General features: G+C 41.2%; 1 protein-coding gene across 1 annotated transcript in view; it reads left to right on the forward strand.

The window, feature by feature from the left end:
* The window catches only part of KMT2D (lysine methyltransferase 2D), a 3,358,270-nt gene that overhangs the window by 1,290,670 nt on the left and 2,042,005 nt on the right, over nucleotides 1–25,595 (forward strand). The window contains exon 14 of the mRNA XM_044082193.1: nucleotides 17,295–17,405. Coding sequence (XP_043938128.1) covers nucleotides 17,295–17,405 — 111 coding nt within the window. The remainder of the gene's footprint in view (nucleotides 1–17,294; nucleotides 17,406–25,595) is intronic.

The following is a 25,595-nucleotide window of genomic DNA, read 5'->3' on the forward strand; positions in this document are numbered from 1 at the left end:
CAATAAAAGTACTAACGCATTACTGAAATAACGCATTTTGGATTTATGTATATCAAGCAAGTGAGTGTGCAAGAAACGTGATTGGGATTTGTATTTCAACGTATCATTTTATACACGCTATGTTTCAATAAATTAGTTTTAACATATTTTGGACTGGCATGCTGTTTAAAGGAATTATAAGAATTACACAGTTTACAGTCGCAGAGTCTTTTGCTGCTAAAAGTGGTTACACTGTTTAGTGCAAAGGGAAACTTTACCAAAAGTTTGGCCATACAGCGAAATTCGAAGAGACACTACTAAGGGTGTTCAAGCACTTATTGGATCTCTATGGTAATATTGTTTTATAGATACTACAGAGTACCTGACTCTCACAAATTTCTTTTTAAAAATCCCAGTGTGGATCCAGAGACCATTTCCCAGGGACCTAAAGGTATTAAGGCTTCTACAGCCAAACACCCTACCCCTTCGGACAGGGATTCTAGGGCTCTAGACAGATGGGTAAGAAGGTTTATACCTCTGCAATTCTTGCCATCAGGGTGTTAAATTGCCAGTTTCACATGTTAAAGTACCAGCAACATATTATTGATCTAATTAAACAAAAAAAATGTTGTTGATTATGGATTGTGCAGAAAATAAGGACTCGCAAGACAATGCATTCTGCAAACCAAGTTGGTAAACATACTTTGCAGTGTGGTTGTGATGCCTTAGAAGCATCTTGCAGGGCTGCTCTCATTGGGTCTGTTCTGAGAAGGCATGCTTGGCTGAAGGAACAAATCTTGCCAGACCATGTCAAGTCAAATTTACTTGATGCTTCATTAAACCAAGAATGTTTGGCTCTAAAGCAGAAGTTGTTCTTAAAAAAAAAAATGGAGGAAAAATCTAAATCCATGCAAACTGTTAAAGATTTTTTACAGGTACAGCCACCTAGATTTAGTAGGCATTGGCCTTCTAAAAACTGGTCCTTTCCAGTCCTTCTCAGCCTAAACCCATGGGCAATGGACCGCAAAGACTACAGTCTCAGGGTATGCATGGATCTAAACAATGGAGTGCTCCCTCCTCAAAAACTGGGAGTGGTAAGCCACCCCCCCCCATGAAAAAAGTTCACAGTGACTTGTCCTTAAACATTCCAAGCCATGCCCAAGTACTTGCACCCCTAGGAGGAAAACTCGCCCTGCATGCAAAAAGCTGGGAGTATATTACCCAGGACCGATGGATCTTAAAAATTGTATCCCAGGGGTACAGGTTCTATTGCCACACTCTGCCAACCCCAAGCGGATTGCCAGACCTTCCTCCAAACCAGTGGGGTGAGGCCCAAAAGCAAGTGCTTTATCTTCTCAGTATCAGGGCTATTCAACCTGTGCCAACAGAGCAAAGGGGACAGAGTTTCTACTCCAGGCTGTTTCTGGTGCCCAGGAAAGAGAACTCTTGGCACCCTATTCTGGATCTGTCATCCCTAAATATCTTCCTGGTGATACCAAAATTCAAAATGCTTATACTCCAACAGCTCCTTCTTATGCTAGCCAAGGACTCCTGGCTAGTCACCCTAGACTTAAAAGAAGCTTATCTGCCACATCCCCGTAAGGGAATCTTGCAGGAAATGTCTTCGTTTCAGGGCAGGCTCTATGCACTATCAGTTCTCTGCACTTCCCTTTGGCTTATCTACTGCGCCTAGGGTATTCACAAAGTGCCTGGCTTCAGCCATTACTTACAGCAGGCAGAGAATTCTTCAAATTTACCTTTACTTGGACGATTGCCTGATTCAGCCAGACAGTTAGGAATTGCTACTTCAGTACCTGACATTTGTAAAGAGACTCCTACCTTCTCTGGGGTATACCATCAACGAAAAGAAATCACATCTGGTACCCAGCCAAAAGATTGTATTCCAGGGAGCAAGCTTGAACACAACTTCACAGATGGCATTCCTCACTCCAGAAAAGCAGGTTTATTTGACAACTTATTTCAAACTACTGGCCACCCAAACCCAGCTATCTGCAAGAAAAATACTGCAAGCCCTAGGTTTCATGGTCTCATGTATTCTACTGATTCCATATGCAAGACTGCATATGAGGAAACTTCAGTGGTACTTAAGTCTCTGGTGTCAACATTCCCAGGACCGAGAAACAGTGATTCCTATCTTTCCTTGCCTAAGGACAGCGTTCCTTTGGTGGGCAGAAACTTGAAACCACAACAAGGGACTCCCTTTCTCACAACCCCCCTCTGTTCAAACTCTGACAACAGATGCATCAGACTATGCGTGGGGGGCTCACAAGGCAGGCAAATGCATTCAAGGCAAATGGCGCCCAGGAAAAATTCACCTGCATATCAGTCAAAAAGAAAAGTTAGCTGTACAGAATGCACTGACCGCCTTCAAGTACCGTATCCTGCCAGGACAACAATTGATAGACTGACAACACCACAGTTATGTATTACATAAACAAGCAGGGGGGAACTCACTCCTACCCACTCTGCAGGTTAGCCATGGCTCTGTGGAACACAACTTTAAGCAACTAAGTGCACCTGCAAGCTCAATTCCTGCCAGGCAAACAAAATTCACTGGCAGACGACTTGAGCAGAAATCTAATGGACCCACACAAGTGGAAACTGGAACCAAATTCATTCAAACTTTTAATACACAGGTGGGGGACACCAGAGATGGACCTCATTGTGTCCCCCAAAACCATCAACTAAACAAATTTTGCACCAGAATTACCCACAACCAAGCTTGGAAAGTGGATCCCCTGTCCTTCACATGGGAAAACCTCTCAATCTATGCCTTTCCCCCTCTGCCCCTGCTTACAAAAGTATTCAAGATCAAACGGGGCAGGCCAAGGACAATCCTTATTGCACCAGACTGGTCATGCCAGCACTGGTACCCACTCCTATGCAGTCTGACAACAGTGCCACCCTGGCACATGCATCAGACCCCCCCCCCTGCTGTCCCAGCAGGAGGGACATATTTTGCATCTTCAACTGCAAACCCTGAAGCTGGCAGCCTGGCTTATTCCCTGAATACATCACCAGCAACCCTCAGCAAACAGGTGCTGGATGTTATCCTTGAGGCCAGGAGGCAGAGTACTAGAAAATCCTATTCAGAAAAATGGAATAGATACTGTTCTTGGAGCCAGTCTCAAGGGAAGGCCACAGCTGTGCTCTTCTTGCCTCAAATCTTAGATTGCCTAGCAGAGCTGCTCCACAAAGGTCTATCCTTCTCATCAATTGAGGTTCATGCCATCTTAGCTCATTACAATACTGAGCCACCCCTCTTCTCTCACCCTCTGATCAAACAGTTCTTGAGAGGAGCTAACAGTTTAAGACCCCCAAGGAGCGCTCCCACTCCTGCCTGGGACCATAACTTTGTACTAGAGAAACTCACGCTTCCCCCTTTTGAGCCTGCTGCTACAGCAGAGTTACAATTCCTCTCTTGGAAAACAGCCTTGCTGCTAGTCATCACTTCAGCAAGAAGAGTGTCTGAATTACAGGCCGTTATGGCTGTGCAACCCTTCATTATCCTCCGTGCGGACAGGGTTTCCCTCAGGACTAAACCATCTTTTATGCCCAAGGTGGTATCCAGTGTGGCTTTAAACCAATCCATCCTTTTTCCAACCTTTTTTCCTAATCCTCAGAATAAATGGAAAAGGATCCTGCACTCCTTGGACATGCACAAGACAGCTCAGGTTCTACCTTGACAGGACTAAACCTTTCAGAAAATCTGACCAGCTGCTAGTCAGCTTTGCTACAGGGGCAGAGGGCAAGGCCATTTCAAAACAAACCATTTCTAAATGGATAGCACACTGCATCCATTTCTGCTACAAACACCATGGAAAACCTACCCCACAGTGGATCAGGCCTCATTCCACTAGGGCTACCTCAACCTCTACAGCTTTTCTCAGGGGAGTCCCTACCTGGGACATCCTGGAAGCTGCAACCTGGAGTTCTGTACACACCTTCACCAAGTATTACCACTTGCCTATCTTTTCTAAATCCATAGCTGGATTTGCCACAGCAGTCTTACAAGGCCTGCTAGCCAGCCCTACTACTACTTGACTGCCTCCACCCTTCCTCAGCTTTGGGAATCAACCCAAGTGTGATGACTGCAACAGTGAAACACGAAGAACATAGTACAGTTGTGTACACTTACCATAAATGTAGATGTTCCATTGTATTCACTGATGCAGTCCTGGCTACCCTCCCTCCTGCCCCGTCTTTCTGTACTTTCTACATATCCTCTTTTTTTGCCCATATCTTATGGAAATGGTATTTACTTTTTACTGGAGGTGTTCCACACCATTTGATTGCTTCCTATGTTGAGTGCTCCTGACATTTGGGGCAAGAAAAACTGATCTAATGGCATTGGCTGCATGTTTTATATCCCTGTCATGGATGAGGCGACAGCATCAGACGCAGAAATCCCAAGACTCTTGTATTCGGGCTGACTGAGGGCTTCCTGCAGGCAGATAACCCAATTGTGATGACTGTAACAGTGAATACACTCTAACATGTGCATTTATGGTAAGTGTACACAACTGTACTTTCTCCCTTCAGTCTCATCTGAAGTGTCCTCCTTGGATATTGGATCCCATTCCAGATCTCAGCTCCCATCCCTGGGGGATTCCTCTTCCCATCCTCCAGACTCTGTCTAACCAATTGGTTTCTCCAGTTCCAGTGATCCTTTCTCAGTCCAGGCTCCCCCACCCTGGTGAGAAGCATCATCTTGGCATCTCAGTAGCCATCTATGGAGAAGGTGCATTCCAGTAATTGGAAAAGATTCTGTATTTGGCCAGACAAGATCCTTTTTCGGCCCTGATTCGTGGTGTTTTGCTGTTCTTGGCTTCTCTCTTTCAGGAAGGTGCTAGCTTCTCTACAATTAAGCTTCAGTTGGTGCCCCTCTCTAATTTTCATCTGAATGAGGGTCCTACCTTTTCTTCTAAACGATGCAAAGCCTTTCTCAAAGGGGTCTTTCTTAGACCACCTTTCAAAGATCCTTCCCCTCCATGGAATTTAACCTTCGTGTTGCAGTCCGCGACGTAAAAGCCCTTTCAACTTGCTTCATCTTGTGATCTTAAGTTTCTGTCTTGGAAGACTGCTTTTTAATGGCCATTACATCTGCCAAGAGAGTTTCTGAACTGCAGGCTGTTAGCATTAAACCTCCATTTATGGTCTTCCACAAGGATAGGGTATCCCTCAGGTCAAATCCTTTGTTCATTCTGAAGGTGGCTTCAGAAGCTAACTTCAACCAATCAGTACAGCTTCTGTTTTTCCCTAATTCTAATAAAGGGGAATTTACTTTACATTCTTTAGACATCTGTAGGTAACTACATTTTTATCTGAAGAGGAATGAGGAATTTTGGAAGTCAGATGGGCTTTTTGTGGCCTTTTTCTCAGAATAGAAAAGGTTTGGCAGTTTCTAAGATGACTTTCCAGATGGATTGTTAGCTGTATTTCCTACATTTGATAGCAGGCATATGGAACTACGCAGACCAGTTAAAGGCCACTCTACTCGGTCTGTGGCTACATCTTTGGCCTTCTTTGCTAAACTTTCCTTGGATGAGATTTGTGCTGCTGCTGCTTGGTCTAATCCCCAGACTTTTGTTTTGCAGTATAAGTTAGGACTTGATGTCTAGGGAATAGAGCTTCCTTTAGTTCCTCTGTGCTCTGGCATATCCTTCCATGAGGCCACCCAGGATCCATTGTAGCTGGGGACTCTGACCCATCCGTGATGAGTAATGACACGTATAGCATCAGATAGAGTTGTGCACTTACCATAACTTGGAATCGGTGCTATACAGTATAGTTATTCATCACATTCCCGCCCTCCTTCCCCCTTCCTTCTGGGGATCTGGTAGAGCTGGAGTGATGTTTTTTCCTTGGGGGTAGTTTGTTTCCTGGGCAGATGGTGCTGCATTTTCCTTATTTAGCAAACTCAATCTTAGGGTTACAGGTCAGCAGGAGATTATGGGAAGGGGAGGAGCTTGAGCTTATGGATCTGTCCATCAGTTGGCTTGATTCAAAGACCCATCATTGATGAATAATGACATTGGATAGCGCAGATTCCAAGTTATGGTAAGTAATTAAGTCTTTTTTAATACTTACTGACATTTTCAGTCCTGGTTTTAAATCGGCATTTGTGTAGTGATCCGCTCATACTTAGCCATTTCTGTGTCTAGAATAATATTGTATTGAGGGAAAATCCTTTATCTAATCCTGAAATTAAAATTATGTTGCAGGTCCATTTCATTAACATGTTTTGCTGAAATGTTAGTATTTAAATTTTTTTTTTTTCTCTGTGTCAAATGGGAAATTTGCTCATTCAACTTTGTTTTGCGTACATAAAGAAAGACTGACACATCACAAAATGCTTGATAATACGGTATTTACTGTATCACATGATGCAAAGTATCTAAAATAAAATATTTTATCTGTTAAAGAATGTGTAAAAAAATGTACTTTTTAAAATACATCTAGGAAAGGAACTTACAACATGAATGCGTTCCTTATTTTTTATTTCCCATAATATGCTTTCTGGCATTGAAATCCCTGCAGTGTAAGTCTTGTTTTAAATTCCTCCTCCTTTAAAAATGAATTCTGAATTCTGTTTATATAATTTCACAGTTCTGATAAGGGGTTAAAATCTGCCAATTATTCTTTATAATAATCACCTGACATCAATATTGTATTATACTTGGTAATATTGCACATCTTAAACTACTGTTTGTGTACAGTACTTGCCCAGTATGCTCTGAAAAGTAAGCTCTCCATTCAAGTTCAGTAATTGTCACTTCATATCTTTGATAAGATCTTCTTATGCCCTCTCTCTAAAATCATCTGCCATACTCTCCATTTCAATCAAAAAGCAATAATTTGTTGTCTACCTACTCTGTTTCAAAAACTGTCCCTTTGCATACGTTTTGAAAGCATACATATGAAGATATTGACTTGCCTGCATTTCCTTTTTAAATATATTGGTCATTAAATTACTAGCCTTTCTAAGGCTAACGTGTAAAACAGTTCTGATATTACCTTAAATATCAAGAAATCTGTAGTGTCAATGTATTCAACAGATTTTTGCCAAACTTTCAGAATATTTCCAAATTAAAAAAAAAAAATCCACTAAATGTTTAAAAAAGAGAGAGGCTCCGTCAACACTTGTGCTAGAAAATGCGTTTCCTGCCATTCACTAAGCTATATTGTTGTATTTGTTAGCAACAGGTGTTCCCATCTGCTACCCCAGAAGACTTGTAATATTCATCATTAAACAAATATGTTACTGCTCAGCATTGCATCTAACAAAAGACAGATTGTCGTGGATGATATTTTTACTGTTAAGTACTGCCTTGTGGAACCCTAGCTGATGAAATACTACTAGCTATGAATAGAGGCAGTCTCTCTGATGCCATCTTTATCGACCTTATAAAAGCCTGTGAATTTTCACTCAGAGTGAAAGATTCCTTCATTTCCTGGATGTTCACAGTCAACTCCAATATTACCTATATAGAACCAGAGATACTAGAAAATCTCACTAGCTTTTGCTGAAAAGAAAATGGAGGAACCAATGTTTATTTTTTTGTCCATTTGTTGACCCAAGACCAGGTTAATCTCTGTAGGTTATTGGCCTTTTTTCAATGGTAGGTATTTTTGCTACTTGGGGGAAATTTTGCTAGGTAGCCATAAGTATTTTTTTTTTACATCCACCTGTGCTACCACCAACTCAAGCAGATGGGACCTAGGGTTGTCTCATCTGAAGGACAACACACACACGAGTGCAGTACCCCTTAACGCTGCATTTCATTGTCACCAAGCCAATCATTTGTAGTGAGAACAGAACCCAGAGCTTTCTGGTCTTCCAGCTCCAAAAATGACTGGCTTGTCTGTTGAGTCACTGACACAGCCACATCCACATTAACTATTTGAGAGCGAGTTTTCTAGTGCATCAGTTTTTTTTAGGCATCACAAAGTCTTGGCCCTGTCATAGCTGAAAATACCAGAGGGAGTGTGTGACCACAGTGGCATTCTTTGAGTAGATATGTAAAATATATTGGATGCTAACCCATGGACACAAATTGACACCTTTTCTAAATATTACTGAGTGGTTATTTAGTCCAAGGTGAGGTTGGGCTTTGTTGGAGCAATCTTGTAGGGCAGGCTAAGCCATATTCGCTCTTCTGCCACAACTCTGACTTCATAGAACTCTGAGAATCATCCTAGTAGTAAGGACTACTTTAACAGTGATTTAAATGTAATGTAAAAAGTGTACTTGTGGAGGTAATGTGCCGTAATGGTAGATGTTTGAATATGTCATCGTTGTAGCAGTACTACTGCCTACTCACTGCCTGTGTACTTCCCTTGGTCACCTTTATATTTTGCATCCCATTGGGCTGGAGTTACAGTAACATTTATTCTACCCTTGCAGATGTTTCCATGGCTTTGTGTGCCCCTTGGAAGCTGCAGTACTTGTACTTGCCTATCCTTTCTTTCAGTTTTCAGGAACTAGTGGTGGAGCAGGGGCCTTTTTTATTTCCTCCTAATTCTGCTGTTCAGCTGTACATTGGCTTAAATGCTTTTAAGGCACTTGCCAGGGGTTCTGAGCAAGAGGTCTGTAAAATGGCGTAGGCAGGCATTCTTGTCCTGCTACACTTGTACGTAGAAGGCATTTGGAGCATACCACTCCAAGGAGTTAGATTCCAAAGTCTGGATATCATGCCTGACGCACAGAGAAACCTAGGGTCTAAGACCCAATAGTGATGAATGTAATGCTGACCTATTCAGATATTTACTGCTATGTACATTACTTAAACACAGCTGTACTTCCTGCATGACCCACATCTATATTCTTCATCACTTTCATCCATCTTCATCTGGCCATTGGCTGATGAGGTTTGGGGGATATCTGTGTTTGTTTATATGTATGCTTCTATGGAGGTTCTCCACTTTCATGCTCTGCACTATAAATATTTTGGAAGCTTAAGCTGTGCTAAGGATTGTGGGTGAAAAAGAGTTGGAACTTTTTTTTCTGCTGAGCTTATCAGAGCCTACAGCATGTAGTTCAAAGATTGGAAAATGTTTACAATGGGTCATGTAGATAGCTGTTTCTGCTTTGTATTCAAAATAGGCAAGTTCTCTTCACAAAGGATATTTTTGCAAAATGTGTTAAAAGTGATACAGGGTGAATATACTATATACAATTTGTGGAATGACCATACCGAGTGTTCATGTGTACCTAAAAGTATATTGAAATAGTGGCATCAAACTGCAGAACATGAGAAGTGTCAAAAGAAGAGTAGGCATCTTTCACTGTTAACAATAACCCATCCAGTATAAAAACAAAGTACTTCAGGGGTTGAAGCCCCTGTATTCGCTGTGTGAACTTTGGGTCTGCTTGTATTAGGAAAAAGTAAACTTATGCTAGCCTGTCTAACCTTCACGTAAAACACTTTGTACAGTGCATCTTCGTTGCATAACACAAGTTAGTAATTGATGCAAACATCGTCATTTCTGACTTGTGTAGGAGACGTCAAACAGCCTAATGTTTAAATAAAGAATTTTCTATAACTTTTTTTTAACTGGTATTGGCAGTCTGGAGGAAATCTGTACCTCTGCTTGTATCAGCATGTCCTTGTACTAGTTTTTTTGAACACCTTTATTGAATCATCACTTGCGGCATTGGCAAACTTACATTTATATAAAAGCAATCAAACCATATTAACAAGTTTATATTTACAAGAATTATACATCACATATATTTTTATATCATATAGTCTAAGCAGCATTATCTAAATTCAATAACTGCCTTCTCTTAAGCCTCATTCCTTTTCCAAACCATTTTTGTGCATAAATTCTAAAAATTTCCATTTTTAAGCAAGAAACATCTTTTATTAAATTATCCCTTATGACCTAGGCAATCATACATTTATATAAATGAAAACAAATCTTTAAGTTTCAAACATTATTCACCACTGTCAGTCAATTTGTGGCACATTTAAATCCTGCTTTCTTCTAAACCTCATTCCTCCTCCAAAACATTCTGCATGTTTTGTTCCCACAATTCCCATTTTTTCTATGTAATTTACTCATATCCTGGTATCCTTTTCTAAGTATCCCATTTCCAGTTGTTTTATCTCTGTTACTATATTGACTACTTGTACAGTTGGTCTAGATTTTGATTTCTATTTTTCTAGTAATTTCTTTTTTGGCAGCCACTATAGTTAGACTGAGCAAGGCCTTGTTATGTCTGGGCAACTCCAATTCTATATCATAGCTCAGAGAATAATTTCCTTAGTTATACCAATTTGCTCACCCAGTATTTCTGAGAGTAGTCTGCAGGGAATTTTTAAAGTCTGCCAACTCATTACACTCCCAAAAATATGTTCCCAATTACCGGTTTCTTCCCCATCACACTTCCGATGTTTGCTGTTTTCCTTGAAGAAAATTCTTTGGAGTCTACATGGGGTATAAAAATAGGTTTACCTTTTTAAAACCGAATCACAGTGGTGAGATTGCTTATATGAGCGAATCGTAACCACGAAAGTTAGAACGACTGTTCCATATGTTCGAAAATCCGCAAATCGAAAAGCATAAATATAGAAGGAAAAAACAAATGTGTAAAGCAGGGGGGCAAGCCACCGGCACCCACATGTGGGTGGCTGCACCTCCCACTTTAATATTCTAACTCCAAGATCGCACTACAGGTACCATTTTCTGATCCCCACTATAGTGCAATCCGCTCCACAATGTCGAATGTGCAATGAGCGAATGTCACTGTGCATTCGCTTATTGCACATTCAAACCTTTTTCCGTTTGGCATTTGCAAACTTTGCAAACGGCCTTTCTGGTACTTGCTGTTCGCCCCTGTGCAATATGCACACATGAAGGTAAGCCATAAAAATATCTATGTATTTGGAAGGCATACATATATCCCCCGTTGATTATTTGTGAATTGCTTATCCAGCCTCTCTTCCCCAATCCTCTGTAACCTTCTCTGACTAATTCTTATAGTTATCAGTCAATATGTTATTCCTTTAACAGCAGCTTCTGTCCTAGATTATTCTAAAAATTCTACCAGTGCTGTTCTTTGCTTAGATCCTCCATATTTTTATGTTTGCTTATACTCTGACAGCAATCCTTGATATAGGATAGGCAATCTCTAGCCTGCAGTCCAAATAAATTCTTGACCTCTTCCCATTCTGTTACCTTTCCCTCTCTAATTATTCACTCTTAATACCTTGGTTCCTTTGCCAGTTTTCTCCAGTGACTTCCAGCCACCTCTTGCCTATTGTCTGCATTCCTAATTGCAGTTGTCCCTATCGGCAGAATCTCCTTTCTCAATTCAGTTTTCATGTTGGCTTAGTTTTTAGAATACTTTCTGCTACTTTATGAATATAATCTACATGGTTATTGCTCTCCTTAAGGATCTGCTTCCAAAATCCCAGTCTCTCGTTTTTTTTCTGAGCTTCCCTCCATTTTGTCATCATCCTTTCCACTTTGAATTATACTTTTCTGATTATGCTGTGTATAGGCGCCTTACAAGTGTAGCTCTGAAATAAACACCCCTTAAAATCTGGTAATCCCAAGCCATCTTATTTTTTTGGAAGGATCAATTTATCCCATTTGATTCTTGCCATCTTCCCCCCTCAGATAAAAATCCTTCAATTTTTTATTGCTATCCATGACTTCTCCTCTGGTCGATAAAAATATGCTTGACCAATATATAAAACTAAAGGGACTAAACATTTTAACTGCTTGTATCTTGCTATCTGAATCCATAAAACAGAGCTTCCGATTTCTCAGTTTTTGTATTACCTTTTGTTTAGTCTCTTCCCACGTACCCTTAGCTGCTATAACCGAATCCTTTTTAACCCATACTCCTAAAAACTTCATTTTATCATGTCCTCATAAATATGGATATTGCTGAACCAATTTGTGTGTGGGTACATAGTTTATAACTATTGCCTTTCTTTTATCTTCATTAATGTATCCTGAAAAGACTAGAAACTGTCTTCAAATATTCAACAAAACTGAAATGTCCTTTTCTGGTTTTATCAGGTATAAGATGCCATCTGCAAATAGAGCCAGCTTTTTTTGACTACAATACCAATTATATCTTTGAATTTCTGAATCCATTTTTTCTTTGCCAATAATTCTAAGTATAACTCAAATAAAAAAAGGAGACGAGGGGAGACCCCTGCCTGGTTCCTCTGCTCAAACAGAATTTTTCAGAGAGAAACCCACCCACATTAATTTTTGCCCTAGATCCCACATATATTCTCCCATCAGTCTTATAATTTTATCAGGGAATGCAAGTGCTTCCATTGCCCTGCTTACAAAATCTCAGTTTACCGTGTCAAATGCTTTCTCTGCATCAAGATCCATCAGCAACTGTGGTATTTTTTTGCATTCTTCCCTATGGATCATCATTGTTCTATTAATGTCGTCCATTGTTTGCCTCTCCTTCACAAAACCAGATTGATTATTATCTATACATTTTGGCATCACCTTTGCCATTCTTTTAGCCATTGTAGACATAAACACTATAATCTTGATTTAGAATTGAAATGGACTTGTATGAAGCTGGATTTAATGGGTCTTTACCATCTTTAGGTATTACAGCCACTGCTCCTTTCTTTTAAAATACTGTTAAACCTTCCAGACCTTTATCAGTTTCTACCATCCTAGCTTCCAAACTTCAACACAAATACCATCTGTTCCTGGAGACTTTCCTGTAGATTGATTATACATCACCATTTTTATTTCATCTGCTCCTATCCTAATTATTAGAGGTAAAGGAGCCTCAATTACTAACCTTGGCTTATTTAGTTCTTCCATAAACATTTCCATGTGTACCTTTGCATTTGTATTTAATTCTTCCATAAACGTTTCCATTTGTACCTTTTCTTGATGTCCATAATTCTTTGCTCTATACAGATTTTCATAAAAGTTTTGAAACCTTTCTAGCACATCTAGAGGATCTCTGTTTATCATCCTTTGTTATAGGCTCTCCAAGCTTGGTGACAACTCTTTTTACTTTCTGTTGCCCGAGTCGCTGTGCTAAAAGTTTTTATGCTCTGGAGTTATCAAAAACAGTCCGTCCTCATTGTTGCAAATCACAATCTAATCCTCACATGTAAGTAGTATTCCCTGCTAAAAGTTGACAATTTCTCCCAGAATGTTCTTAAGCTCTGTTACAGCAGTTTTAGGTGGAATCCTCCTCCCTTGCCAGTAACCCCTTAGTACTGCAAATCTACCATTATTATCCTTTTTTCCTCATCTCTCAGTAATGGAGCTGCTCTTGCAATTACACTCCCCTTTTCCTTTGTCCCAGATATTCTCCTGACTAACCATCCTGAAATCCTTTCTTTATTAAATTCACATTCTCATTTCTTTCCATATGTCTCCTGTAGCATTCTTATTTGCAGTCTGCATTTTTTAATATAGTTCACACTACTCTTTTTTTTTTTTTTTTTTTTGTATGCATTTGTGAGACCATTCACATTTAGCAATAGTATAGAAACTGTCATTATGTTAGTTTATTCCCACCTGTTATGTGTAACAGTTTTTTTAATGTCTAATTTTAGCTTTTGTGTTACATGCATGGTAGGTTGATCTTTTGTACAGCCGTTTCTTGTCGTATCCATTCTTACAAAACTTTTTATTTTAGTGAAAACCCTCAAACAAGAAATGCACACCCCCGGAGCACCCCTAAAACCTGTTAAGTTAATACCACACAAAACAATATACATTTTCAAATGTTGAAGTTTAACCCTTGTAATAGGAACAATTATCCCAGACTGACAGCTGCACTCTCAGACTTAGCATGAATAATCGTCCTTATAGGTCAAACTAAGGTGCATGGTACAGTCTGTTTCTTCTTCCACTAAGTGATGTCTGTTTTTGTCTAATTTTTATTACACTTCCAGTTTAGAAAGACACTTGAATGCTTTCAGAAAACGCCATCTCCTATCCATTGAAAAAAAGTATTCTGTTGCCCTATAAACATGAGAACCAGATAGTTCTACTGCAAGTACTCATTTTCTTGCTAGAGGAAAACTTATTATATTCAGTGTTCTTTATTTATTTGCTTCCCCTTAAGTTGCTAGATCAAACCAGAGGCCTTAGTGTAGTCAACCCCCTGTGCAAGAGTAAGAAAAAGCATATCAGTTTTTCTTGTATCATGCTGTTTTGTCCAGACTTTTCTTCTCTTTTTACACTGCAGTGCCTATTGAACAAAGAGAAAGAAGAAAGGGAGAAAAGGGACACCTGTTTACTTTATTTTCCCTATTACACTTGAACGTAACAGAGAAGGCTTTACTGTATACCCTGCAGGTGATGTCATGCATTATAAAACTACTACTAAGAACAAAATTTGTTTTACTTCCAGTTAACTCTTTCCTTCATCTTCCCTCCTAAATGTTCTTTTAAATATTAATGAAATGAAGTAGGGCATATGCTTTGGAGTCCTCAAGTTTAGCCAAGTCTAAGAAGTCCAGTATTTCCAGGTTTTATTGTTCTGTCATGTTTCACAAATACAATTAGTGCTTTGTAATCCCACATTTATTTGTCAATTTCCAAGTTGCTTGTTTTCTTCCTGTTGATCCCCATCTCCCAAATCCAGTCTTTGTTTAATTTCCAATGTACTCCTAGTTCTTCTAGTCAACTCTTCTGCTTCTTTCGGTCTCTGAAGCATTTTCCTTTGAAACAATGGAAAATATTTCACTGGCATAGTTGCTTTTATGGGCTTTGCCAAAAGAACAAGAAGCAGAATCTACTTCTGTTTGATAGCTCACTTTTTCTTGGTCAAACATTTTATTTCCTCCTTAGCATGTTTTGCATCAAAAATGATTTTGACCCTCCAGGAAAGAATATTCTAAAAATAATTGGATACAGCAGCTTGACTCTCACACATGCTTCTTGACATTCCCTGATTACTGGAATAAATTTACTCTTCTGCCTGGTGTACAGTGAGTAATCATTTTCCACAAACACTGTACTGTCTCCCACTTTTGGTACTTTGTCCTTCTGCCACAGTTTTGTCAGAATCATCTCTTTCTGGTAGGATTGTATCTTTGCTATCTATTAGAGGTCTTGGTTGCTTTCTCATGGCCGGGTTTGGAACATACACACAATGCACACTTTCAGTTAACAACTCCCGCTGTGGAATACCAGTCCTAGTTGTTTATTTGTGCTTGCATAAAAATTAATACGATCTGTTCCTTCCAGCTTCTCTGGTAGAACAGAAAATATCAGATTTTCCTTGTGTGCTCTATCCTCTAATTCTGTTAAATTTTGAAACATCTCTTCTTGAGCAATCTTGCTCAGCCAGCCTTTTCTTCATTTTGACCTTGATTTTTGCAGTTTTATCACCTCATTTGAATCCCTGTTTAAAGCTTTTCCATTTTCCCCGTCTTTTTTTTTTTTTTTTTTTATTTCAGTTGATGTACTCCTTCAGAGTTTTGATTATTTTAATCAGCTCTGAGTACATTTGACTTTTTTGTTTCCCTCAACATTACTGGCAGTCATTTCTTGCACCAAAGCTGGAGCTTGCATTGCTTTTTTGCTGAACAGCTGCAGAATTATTCCCAGTCATTGTTTTCTTATCTCCTTTTGAGACAGGTTCTTTGAATTTTTTTTTTTTTTTGCTGTCATCCAGGCTGTGCACTTGCTAGCTAGTTACTTAAATTAACCGAAAAAAACAAGTTCACAGGCTGTCTTCTGAGTTTCTGGTTTCACACTGGGAGAGCTGAAATTAAGCTGTTACTCAGTGTGCAGCCATCTTGGAAGTTTGTCCTTCTACCAGTTTTGCTCTGGTTTCTCTGGTGTGAAGATTTGTAATTGTGCAGATGTCTGGTCTATTTTCCTGAGCATCAGTTCCAGTTCAGTATTTGTGATGCATAATATTCAGTTGATCCTCTTGGCCACTGAAATTATTTAATTTTTTTTTCAGATCACAAACATTCAGACCATTTTTGACCTCTGATATAGATGTAGCTTGAATGTTTGAATTTATGGTTGGTGCAGCCTTTAGTTTGTTTACTCATAAGCTGTGATGGGAATTTTTTTTGTTTTAATTAGATAATGTTTTGTTGCCCCCCTTTAATCCCCGGTTTCTTGACAAGGCCAAGCCCATTGAGTCTTCTCCATGCACCCAATCAGCCCAGTCATTCTGCGGTTGCAGGAGTCAGGAATCCTCCCAAGTGAGGTGAGAGCACCACACCCCATTCATTCCTGGCAGGGGAACACCAATCAGCTGAGCCATTGAACAGTGAGAGTCTGGTGGTACGGAGTGCCTGCAGGGTGGCCTACTGTCTCCGTGCTGGAACCCTCACTTCCCCTACAGCAGGTCTACCGAGCTTCACTGTTGTCCTCCCAGGGGAAGGGTGACTGTAGACACTGAATTCTCTTTGCTGTCCAACCAGCATGCAGCAGAGCATGGTCACTACTCACTAGACAGAGTAAATACTTAGTGCTCGTGTGATGAGCAGAGCCCCCCACCCCAAGGATGGGTGTGCATTCAAAGGCTACTTACTCCCATACTCCCTTGCCAGCTCCTACAGGGAATTATCAGCTATAGGGAGAAAGTTGGTATTACATTTCTTTATGCTTGAAAGTGTTGCAAAGTCAGGACATTTTTTTAGTGGCAGAGTCTGTCAGTAGATGTAACATATTTAACTACTAAAAGCTTTGGTGAAAATGCAGGTTCCCCCTTTCCCAAAAGAAATAAGCAGTTATTTTTCAACAGGTCGTTGGCAGTAGCCACAGTTGCATCATTGTTAATTAACAAAAAAAAAAGTCTTGTCCTGAATGCTACACACTGGAAGGTAGTACTTATGTCAGAAAACTTGTGGTAAAAGGAGGCTAGCTTCGGATGAAAGTTCATCAGCCACGTTCGCAAGATACCAATCAAAAGCAAGTAATTGATATGTTTCCAATACTGGTATATCTTTTGTTGGTTGACAGTAGTATTAAAGTCTGTGTTTTGTACTTAGTTTCACTCATAATTAGCAGGTGACAGTTTATGCTTGGTTGCAGTTTTTTTGTAAGCTTCCAAACCTTGCTTAGTAGACCATGATTTTTTTTTTTTTTTTTGTTCTGTGATCATGACAGGTAACTACTTAGCGCTGTGGGGTGATACAGGGCTTGTGTAGAGCATTTTGAGTCACAAAACAATAATTGTGGAAATTACATTGTTCACGGTGCATTTTAACTTTGTTCCAGAAGTTTTCTGAGCTTCTTTGATAGTTGACATATAAATTTGCATTTTGTGGAGACTTTTTCTATTCATTGTTGATTATTTGTTCCCCTTAAAGGGACGAAGCAGTAGCTTCCCTGGGAGAAGGCGGCCACGTGGAGGTGGGCATGGACGAGGAAGAGGGCGATCAAGACTTAAATCTACAACATCTTCTATTGAGACTCTAGCAGTAAGTAAAACTGTAGTAGATATTAAGTTCCCCGAAAGCACTATTATACTATTGGGCCAAGCACACACTGAATAGATTGAACAGGCATGTTTAAGATGCATGGAATTTATTTTTGAACATCAGTGCTGCACAAGCAATATGCACACGGTTCAGCCTCAACTACTGCAGAAGGACAGACCCTTTACTGTAAAGTCAGGCACTGCTGAAAAATAATTGCAATAAGGCAGGGCCAAAGTTAATGCCACAGTAAAAGACTTCCGTAAAACAAATGCTCTGCAAAAGCCCAACATAAGAAGCAACTACACACTTGGAGCATAGCACTTATGTTAGAGTTAACACTGACCACTTCTTTCCTGTATTGTAGTCTAGCGTAACAGTTTTAATTTTTGCTTTCATTGGTATATGGAGGAGGAAAGACTAAAAATATTTGTGTTAAGCAACTTTCACTACATACTAATGCAGGGCAGCTTTCAGAGGTTTAATGTAGATGAGCTGAGTAAGCGGAGAAAACACAAAATAGTTTATGTATTTGAAAAGAGTAGAAGTCAAACCAAAATAGGAAACCTCTTGCAAGAATGTCCAGAAAAATGAATGTTTAATCGGAAAATACAGGGAACTGTTTGGGAAGCATTTCATGTAATTTGTTTACCTTGGAAACAATAAATACATGTTTTTTTACAAATCTAAGCACAGAATAAGAAATTAATAACACACAATAAAATAAGCATGAAGCTTACACTGAACGTTAGTTCAAGAAACATTCCGTTAACATAAAGTAATTAAATCTCAAAAGGCTGTGTGATTATATGAATGCCCCCTTTTATAGTGGAACTCTAGCTTTTGCAGAGTTCAAAAAGTAATGTAGACATGCAACAGGGTGTAATACACTCAAAGCTGAGATTAATTTTCATCGATGTCTGTTCTTTCAAGCATAGTAGAGCCCATGTCATCTGTGGTTTTGATGTTCACAAGAAAATAAATTTTAAGGTTTTGGCAAGGGCTGCAAGAGAGATGGTAATTTCCAGAATGGTCATGCGCCCAGAGGAAATGGTTTTCATTAAAACAGGCAAGGGTACTTGGTCATTCCCTGGGAGGACAGCAGTTGATTTCTGAAGCCTCGCCCAGTTGCTTGCTTCCCATTTGAGGCAGTTAGGAGCTCATCTGTCTCCACCTATCAGCATGGACGGCTGTCATATGCAATAGGTTGTTTCTGGGACATGGTATTTGATGAGTGTTGCATTCCATTTTGGCCATTCCCATCTCCTAGATGTCCCACTCCATCAAAAAGCTGCAACCAAGCCAGATGTCTAGGGCCTGCACCAAAAAGAGCCATTCCGGAGTTTTGCTGACTAGAAAGGGCTAAGTTTTTAATTTAAGGTTATTTTGTTAAGTCAAATACCTCTGAGACATCAACTTGAATGACTTGACTCAGCACATTTTCAAGGGACCCTTTCATATAATTGCATTGTGGTCCATCTTTCCTTGTTTGTCTAAAGGAGGTTTTAAGTGATCTCTGAGATTCCAAGATGGATGTCAAAGTTGCCAAGAAGTCCATGAGCTTCCTACATTTTTAGGTAAGGGCCAGTTATTTTCAGTTTCTGATACTACTGATTGGTTTCGCCACAGTCCCTAGGGCATTCAGCAAGTGCATGTCAGTAGTGACAGCAGGTGTCAGGCTGTAGGGTTCCAGGGCTTCTTCGTGTTTTACTGTTGCAGTCATTACATTTGGGTAGTCTGCTGGCAGGTTGCCCTCAGTCGGCCTGAATTCCAAAGTCTTGGGTCCTGCGTTAGTTGCCGTCTCTTCTTCCATGACGTCAGGTCGTCATGGGTGTAAAACATGCACCAAATGCCATTTTCTTTAGTCTTTCTTGCCGCACGGTGCCCGAAGCAGAAACATTTCGCAAGTGCCGGTTGGCCGACTACTGAAATATTCTAGTTTGAGTTTCAGAACCAGAGTCTTCACTAAAGCGAAGTACCCCGTTGGGGAAACTTTTTTCTTGCTTTTTACCAATGTCAGAAAAAGTTAATTGTATTACTTGTGGGAAGCAAATACCTCATAAGGATTTCCATTTATACTGTATTCCTTGCCTAGGCCCTTATCACAATGTGCCTGGCTGTCGGTTTTGTGCTAGATTTAACCAATGCACTATTAAGCGTCTGTATATTTCTGCATCAAAGTATTTTGGAAACAGATTTAACTACCTAGAAATGTCGTCGGATAGCAATCCGACTACCGGAGTACATAAAAAACACAAAGAAAAGGACAGAGAAAAGCAGTTAAGATCCAAAACCAACGACAAAGCTTCTCCTAAGCCAGTCGCTGGTTCGCCGGTACTCAGTGAGCCGCTTTCACAGCCCCTGATACCTGCTACCTTCGAATCGCAGGCCTCTACCAACTCCCATGTGGAGTCCGGCATGCCGCAATATACTCAAGGTATTGGACCGACGGATGTATCTCCCTCGGATGGGTCCGGAGTCGATGAGCAGGCACCGGCTTCTGAGGGTGTATTCAGACCTCAACATTTGTATATCAAACCGACGACAGCTGCAAGGCCAAAGATAAAAGCAACTTCCAAAACTAAAAAAAACGACGCATGAACCACGTGCACAGGCCTCTGTGCCTAAAAAACAGATGATCAAAATGGCTGAAGACCTTATTACCTTGATCAGGGGTATCCATCCCCCTCCTGATTAGAGGGCTAGGCAAGACACTGATTATGAATCTTCAGATCAGGTTTCTATTTCTTCTGATCAGGAATTATCTATACCTCCCTGTGAGGATTCTGATGCTGAGGAGTCTAATCCATCTGCATCTCCTCCTGAGAATTATTCATTTGGAGAAACATTGCATACTTTGAGGGAGCATTTTCACTGGGAGAGTCAAGACTTCTCAGAATCAAAAAAGAGGCTCAGTGATTTCCTCCTCGTCCCTCAGCACAAGCCTTTAGCCATTCCCCGTTTTAGACATTGTGGACGATGTGTTTTCTGAGTCAAGCTTGTCCCCTGACTCCTTGCCTCTAGCTCCCAGTAAGCCTGACAGATATTACAGGGTCCCTGACTCTCATAAATTTTTATTTAGAAACCCTGCTGCTGATCCTGAAACTATTTCACAGGGTCCAAAGGGAGTTAAGGCCTCAGTTAAAAATCCTACCCCCTCTGACAGAGATTCAAGGGCACTGGACAGATGGGGAAAAAGGTTTATACATCTGCAACCTTGGCAATCAGGGCCTTAAATTGTCAATTTCATATGCTTAAGTACCAACAGCATGTTATGGGATTGCTGAAACAGAAAATGATGTTGATTTCAGAATGTGCAGAAGATAAAGAATTGCAGGAATTATTGCATGTAGCTGAACATGTTGGAAAGCATACTTTGCAATGTGGTTTTGATTCCTTAGAGGCCTCCTGCAGGGCCGCAGTTACTGGATCTGTGATAAGGAGGCATGCCTGTTTAAAGGAACAAAATTTACCTGACATTTTAAAGCTAAATTGCTAGATGCACCTTTACAGCATGATTCTCTGTTTGGCATTAAGGCAGAAGAGGTTTTAAAGAAAATGGAAGACAAAGCTAAGTCTATGCAAACTGTTAAAGACTTCTTACAGGTGCAGCTACCAAGGTTCAGTAGACACTGGCCTACCAAAAATTGGTCCTTTCCTGTGTCAGACAGAGCTCAAAGGGGCAAATCCAGACGCCCTAAGGGTTCCAGATACCAGGCCCAAGATTCATACAGGTCAAAGCAATGGGGCGCTTCCACCTTCAAATCTGGAGGAGAAAAAGCACAAACCTACAGAAAGCAATCCCAATGACTTCCCTCTGCCTGCACCAAGCACTTAAATTTTGGCAGCACCCATAGGGGGAAAATTAGCACTTTTTGCTCAAAACTGGCATTTAATAACCCAGGACAAGTGAGTACTAAACATCGTATCACAGGGATACAGATTCCATTTCCACACTCTGCCAATGGTAAAAGGTTGGCCAGATCTGCCAAAAAATCAATGGGCAGAAGCACAGAAACAGGTTACATCCCTCATGGATATGGGGGCCATTCATAGGTTCATAGATTAGTACTAAGCTAACTGCCCTTGCGAGCCATTTTAAGCTTAGCCAATTATCTCTTGTGAGACTCAAACCCTGCACCTTGTGTTTGTAAGGCAAACACCTTAACCATTAGGCCATCCTCCCAACCCATTCAGACAGTACCAGAACAAGAAAAAGGTCAAGGTTTTTACTCGAGACTGTTCTTGGTACTCAGAAAGGACAAGGCCTGGCAGCCAAAGTAAGACAGTCGTGCAGAAGATACCTCAGATTCAAGGCTGGCTTAATGCATTACCAATTCTCTGCACTGCCCTTTGGATTATCTACTGCGCCCAGGGTCTTTACAAAGTGCCGGCACCAGTAATTGCATTTTGCAGACAAGTATACAAATATATCCTTACTTGACGACTGTCTCATTCAGGCAGAGAACAAGGACACTCTTCTTCGAAACCTGGCGTTTGTGAAAAGGCTTCTAACATACCTAGGGTACACAATAAATGAAAAGAAATCACAACTGGTACCCTCTCAAAAGATAACATTCCTGGGTGCAAGCTTGAATACAACTGCCCAGATGACTTACCTCACGCCTGACAAGCAAAGGCAACTCATTACTTACTTCAAACTGGTGGCAACAAAGACCCAGTTATCTGCAAGACAAATTCTACAGGCTTTGGGCTTCATGGCATCCTGCATCCTACTGATTCCATATGCAAGACTGCATATGAGGAAACTTCAGTGGTACCTGAAAAGTTTATGGCATCAACATTCTCACAGTCTGGAAGCAAAGATTCCTATCATACCTTGCCTACAACAGGAGTTTCTATGGTGGGCAAAGGTATGTCACCAAAACATGGGACGGCCCTTAACTGTCCCCCTTGCCAGCCAAACCTTAATAGACGCATCGGATTATGCCTGGGGGGACCACATGGCAGGCAGATGCATTCAGGGCATATGGACCCCAAAACAAATGCATCTGCATGTCAAACAGAAAGAGATGCTAGCTGTTCAAAATGCCCTAACAGCCTTCAAGGACTTACTTCATCCAGGACAACTACTGATAGACTGACAACACCACAGTCATGTGGTATATAAACAAGCAAGGAGGCACACACTCATACCCCCTTTGCAGATTAGCCATGGCACTGTGGGACACAGCTTTGACTTACCAAATACATCTTCAAGCTCAATTCCTGCCAGGAAAAAAATACACTGACAGACGATTTAAGCAGAAACCTTATGGATCCTCACGATTGGAAACTAAATCCACAAGTCCTCAGCATAACAGAGAAATGGGGGAGTCCAGACATAGATCTATTTCCCTCTCCTCAAAATTATCATTTGAAAAGATTCTGCACAAGGACTTATCACAGACAAGCATGGAAAGTGGACGCCCTATCCTTCAGTTGGAAAAACCTATCAGTTTACGCCTTTCTTCCTCTGCCTCTTATCCTCAAGGTCCTCCTAAAAGTCAGACAGGAGAAACCAACGATGATAGTAATTTCCCAGGACTGGCCCCACCAGTACTGGTACCCAATCCTAAATAACTGGTCTCAATACCCAGCTTGGACCTTACCTCAAAGACCTCAACTACTGTCCCAGCAATCCGATCCTGCACGTCAACTCCAGATACTGAACCTGGCGGCATGGCTGATCATGTAGTTATACAAATAACTCCTCTCAGTAAAGCTGTGATGGATGGCATTTTGGAAGCCAGAAGGCCTGGTACTAGAAAGTCTTGTGCTGATAAATGGAAGAGATTCTGTGCTTGGAATCAAGCACAAGGAACTGATACAGCAGAACCAAATATTCCTCAGATATTACAGTATTTGACTGAGATGCTTGACAAAGGCCTATCTTTCTCATCAGTTAAAATCCATGCCTCTGCCATTTCGGCTCATTACAATACAGAGCCACCAATCTTTTCCCATCCTTTACTTAGAGCAGTATCTTAGAGGAGCCAAAAATTTAAGGCTTCTGGAAGATCACCATTACCTGCATGGGACCTCAATTATGTCTTGGAATATCTCACCCTGCCTCCATTTGAACCAGCTGCTACCGCTGATATAAAGTTCTTATCATGGAAAACAGCTCTGCTGCTAGCAAGTACTTCAGCAAGAAGAGTTTCAGAGCTACAGGCCCTCATGGCTGTAGAGCCTTTTCTCATATTTTACCCAGACAGGGTGTGTCTGAGGACAAATCCTACATTTATGCCTAAGGTGGTTTCCAGTGTGACTCTTAACCAAACAATTCATCTGCCAACCTTTTATCCAAATCCACCGAACAAGGGGGAGAGAATTCTGCATTCCTTGGACATACACACACAGCTAAGATTCTAGTTGAGCAGGACTAAAGCTCTAAGAAAAACTGAGCAATTACTAGTGACATATGCTGCAGGATTAGAAGGCAAGGCTATTTCAAAGCAGACAGTTTCAAAGTGGATAAGCCACTGCATCCATTTCTGCTACTTACACCATGGTAAACCTGTGCCCAAGGGCATTAGGTCTCATTCCACCAGAGCTGCAGCTACTTCAGCAGCCTTTCTCAGAGGAGTACCAACCAAAGACATTCTAGAGGCTGCTTCTTGGAGATGTTCATCGTGCATACAGCTGCAGTCATAACAGATGGGTTCTCCTGCCGTCAGGCGGGTCCTCTGTTGGCTGAATTCCAAAGTCTAGGTCCGGCGTCGGTTGTCGTCGCTTCTTCCCTGACGTCAGTGCGACAGGGGTATAAAAGAACCAGCCGACGCCATTTTCTTCAGTCTTTTTTGCCGCACGGTGCCCGAAGCAGAAGCAGTTCGCAAGTGCCGGTCGGCCAGCTCCTGAGATTACAAAACATTTGGAACCGAAGTCTTCTTAAAAGCTAACTACACCGTTGGGGAAACTTTTTCTTGCCTCAGACCGATGTCAGACAAAGTTAATAATTGTATTTCTTGTGGGAAGCAAATACCGCATAAGGATTTCCATTCCCTCTGTATACCTTGTTTAGGCCCAGACCACGACGTCTCGGTCTGTCGCTTTTGTGCTACATTCAACAAACGCACTATTAAGCGTCGGGCGGAGTTCGCCCAGCATTATTTTGGGAAAGCATTTAACTATACTATGTCGTTGGATACTCAGACTCCGGTTTTGTCTAAAAAACGCAAAGACAAGGACCGACACTCGAGGTCCGCGGCCTCTATTGACACCACACCAAAGCCGACTACATGTGGTCCGGTTCTCAGCGAGGCGCCTACGCAGCCCCTGATTACCGACGACGCATCTTCGGCGGTGTCTCCTGTACCCGAGGTCGCAGGCTCCTCGGCCCTCACCCTGACTACAGATACCGAAGCCACACTTGGCATTGAAACACAGAATGTGGACAGGTCCACCTCCACTCAAGGTGTCTTCAGACCTTCCTCTTCTTTCTCCATCAAGGCTTTCACCAAGTCTAAAGCTGCCATGCACCCTAAGAGACCAGCTACACAGGGCCCATCTCCAGGCCCAATGCCTAAGAAACAGATGCTTAAAATGGCTGAGGATTTAATTACTCTAATCAGAGGTTCTCAGCCACCTCCGGACAAAAGACCCAGAGTGGAGGAAGATTCCCCCTCCTCTGATCAGGGCTCCATTATTTCAGAGCACTCTGATTATCAGGAACAGTCTTACTCTCCTTTTGAAGACTCTGATGCAGAGCAATCTATTCCTTCTGTATCCCCCCCTGAGGATTACTCATTTGGTGAAACTCTGCATACCTTAAGGGAACACTTCCACTGGGAAAGCCAGGATTATTCAGATTCTAAGAAAAGACTCAGGGAATTTCTTTTGTTACCCCAGCACAGGCCTCTGGCTATACCTCCTGTCCTGGACATCCTAGATGATGTTTACTCGGAGGCCTGCCTTAACCCGGACTCTCTCCCTCCAGCTCCAATTAAGCCTGACAGGTACTACAGGGTTTCTGACTCGCACCAGTTTCTATACAAAAGCCATGCTGCTGACCTAGAAACCATCTCACAGGGGCCCAAGCGAGTTAAGGCCTCCATTGCCAAAAACCCATTGCCTTCCGAGAGAGATTCCAGATCCTTAGAAAGGTGGGGAAAAAAGGTATATACCTCTGCTACCCTATCCATGAGGGCCTTAAACTGTCAGTTTCATATGCTAAAATACCAACAGTTTCTG

Source organism: Protopterus annectens, chromosome 9.part0 (genome assembly GCF_019279795.1).
Source record: "Protopterus annectens isolate FY-2018-M chromosome 9.part0, PAN1.0, whole genome shotgun sequence".
Classification (NCBI taxonomy): Eukaryota; Metazoa; Chordata; order Ceratodontiformes; family Protopteridae; genus Protopterus; species Protopterus annectens.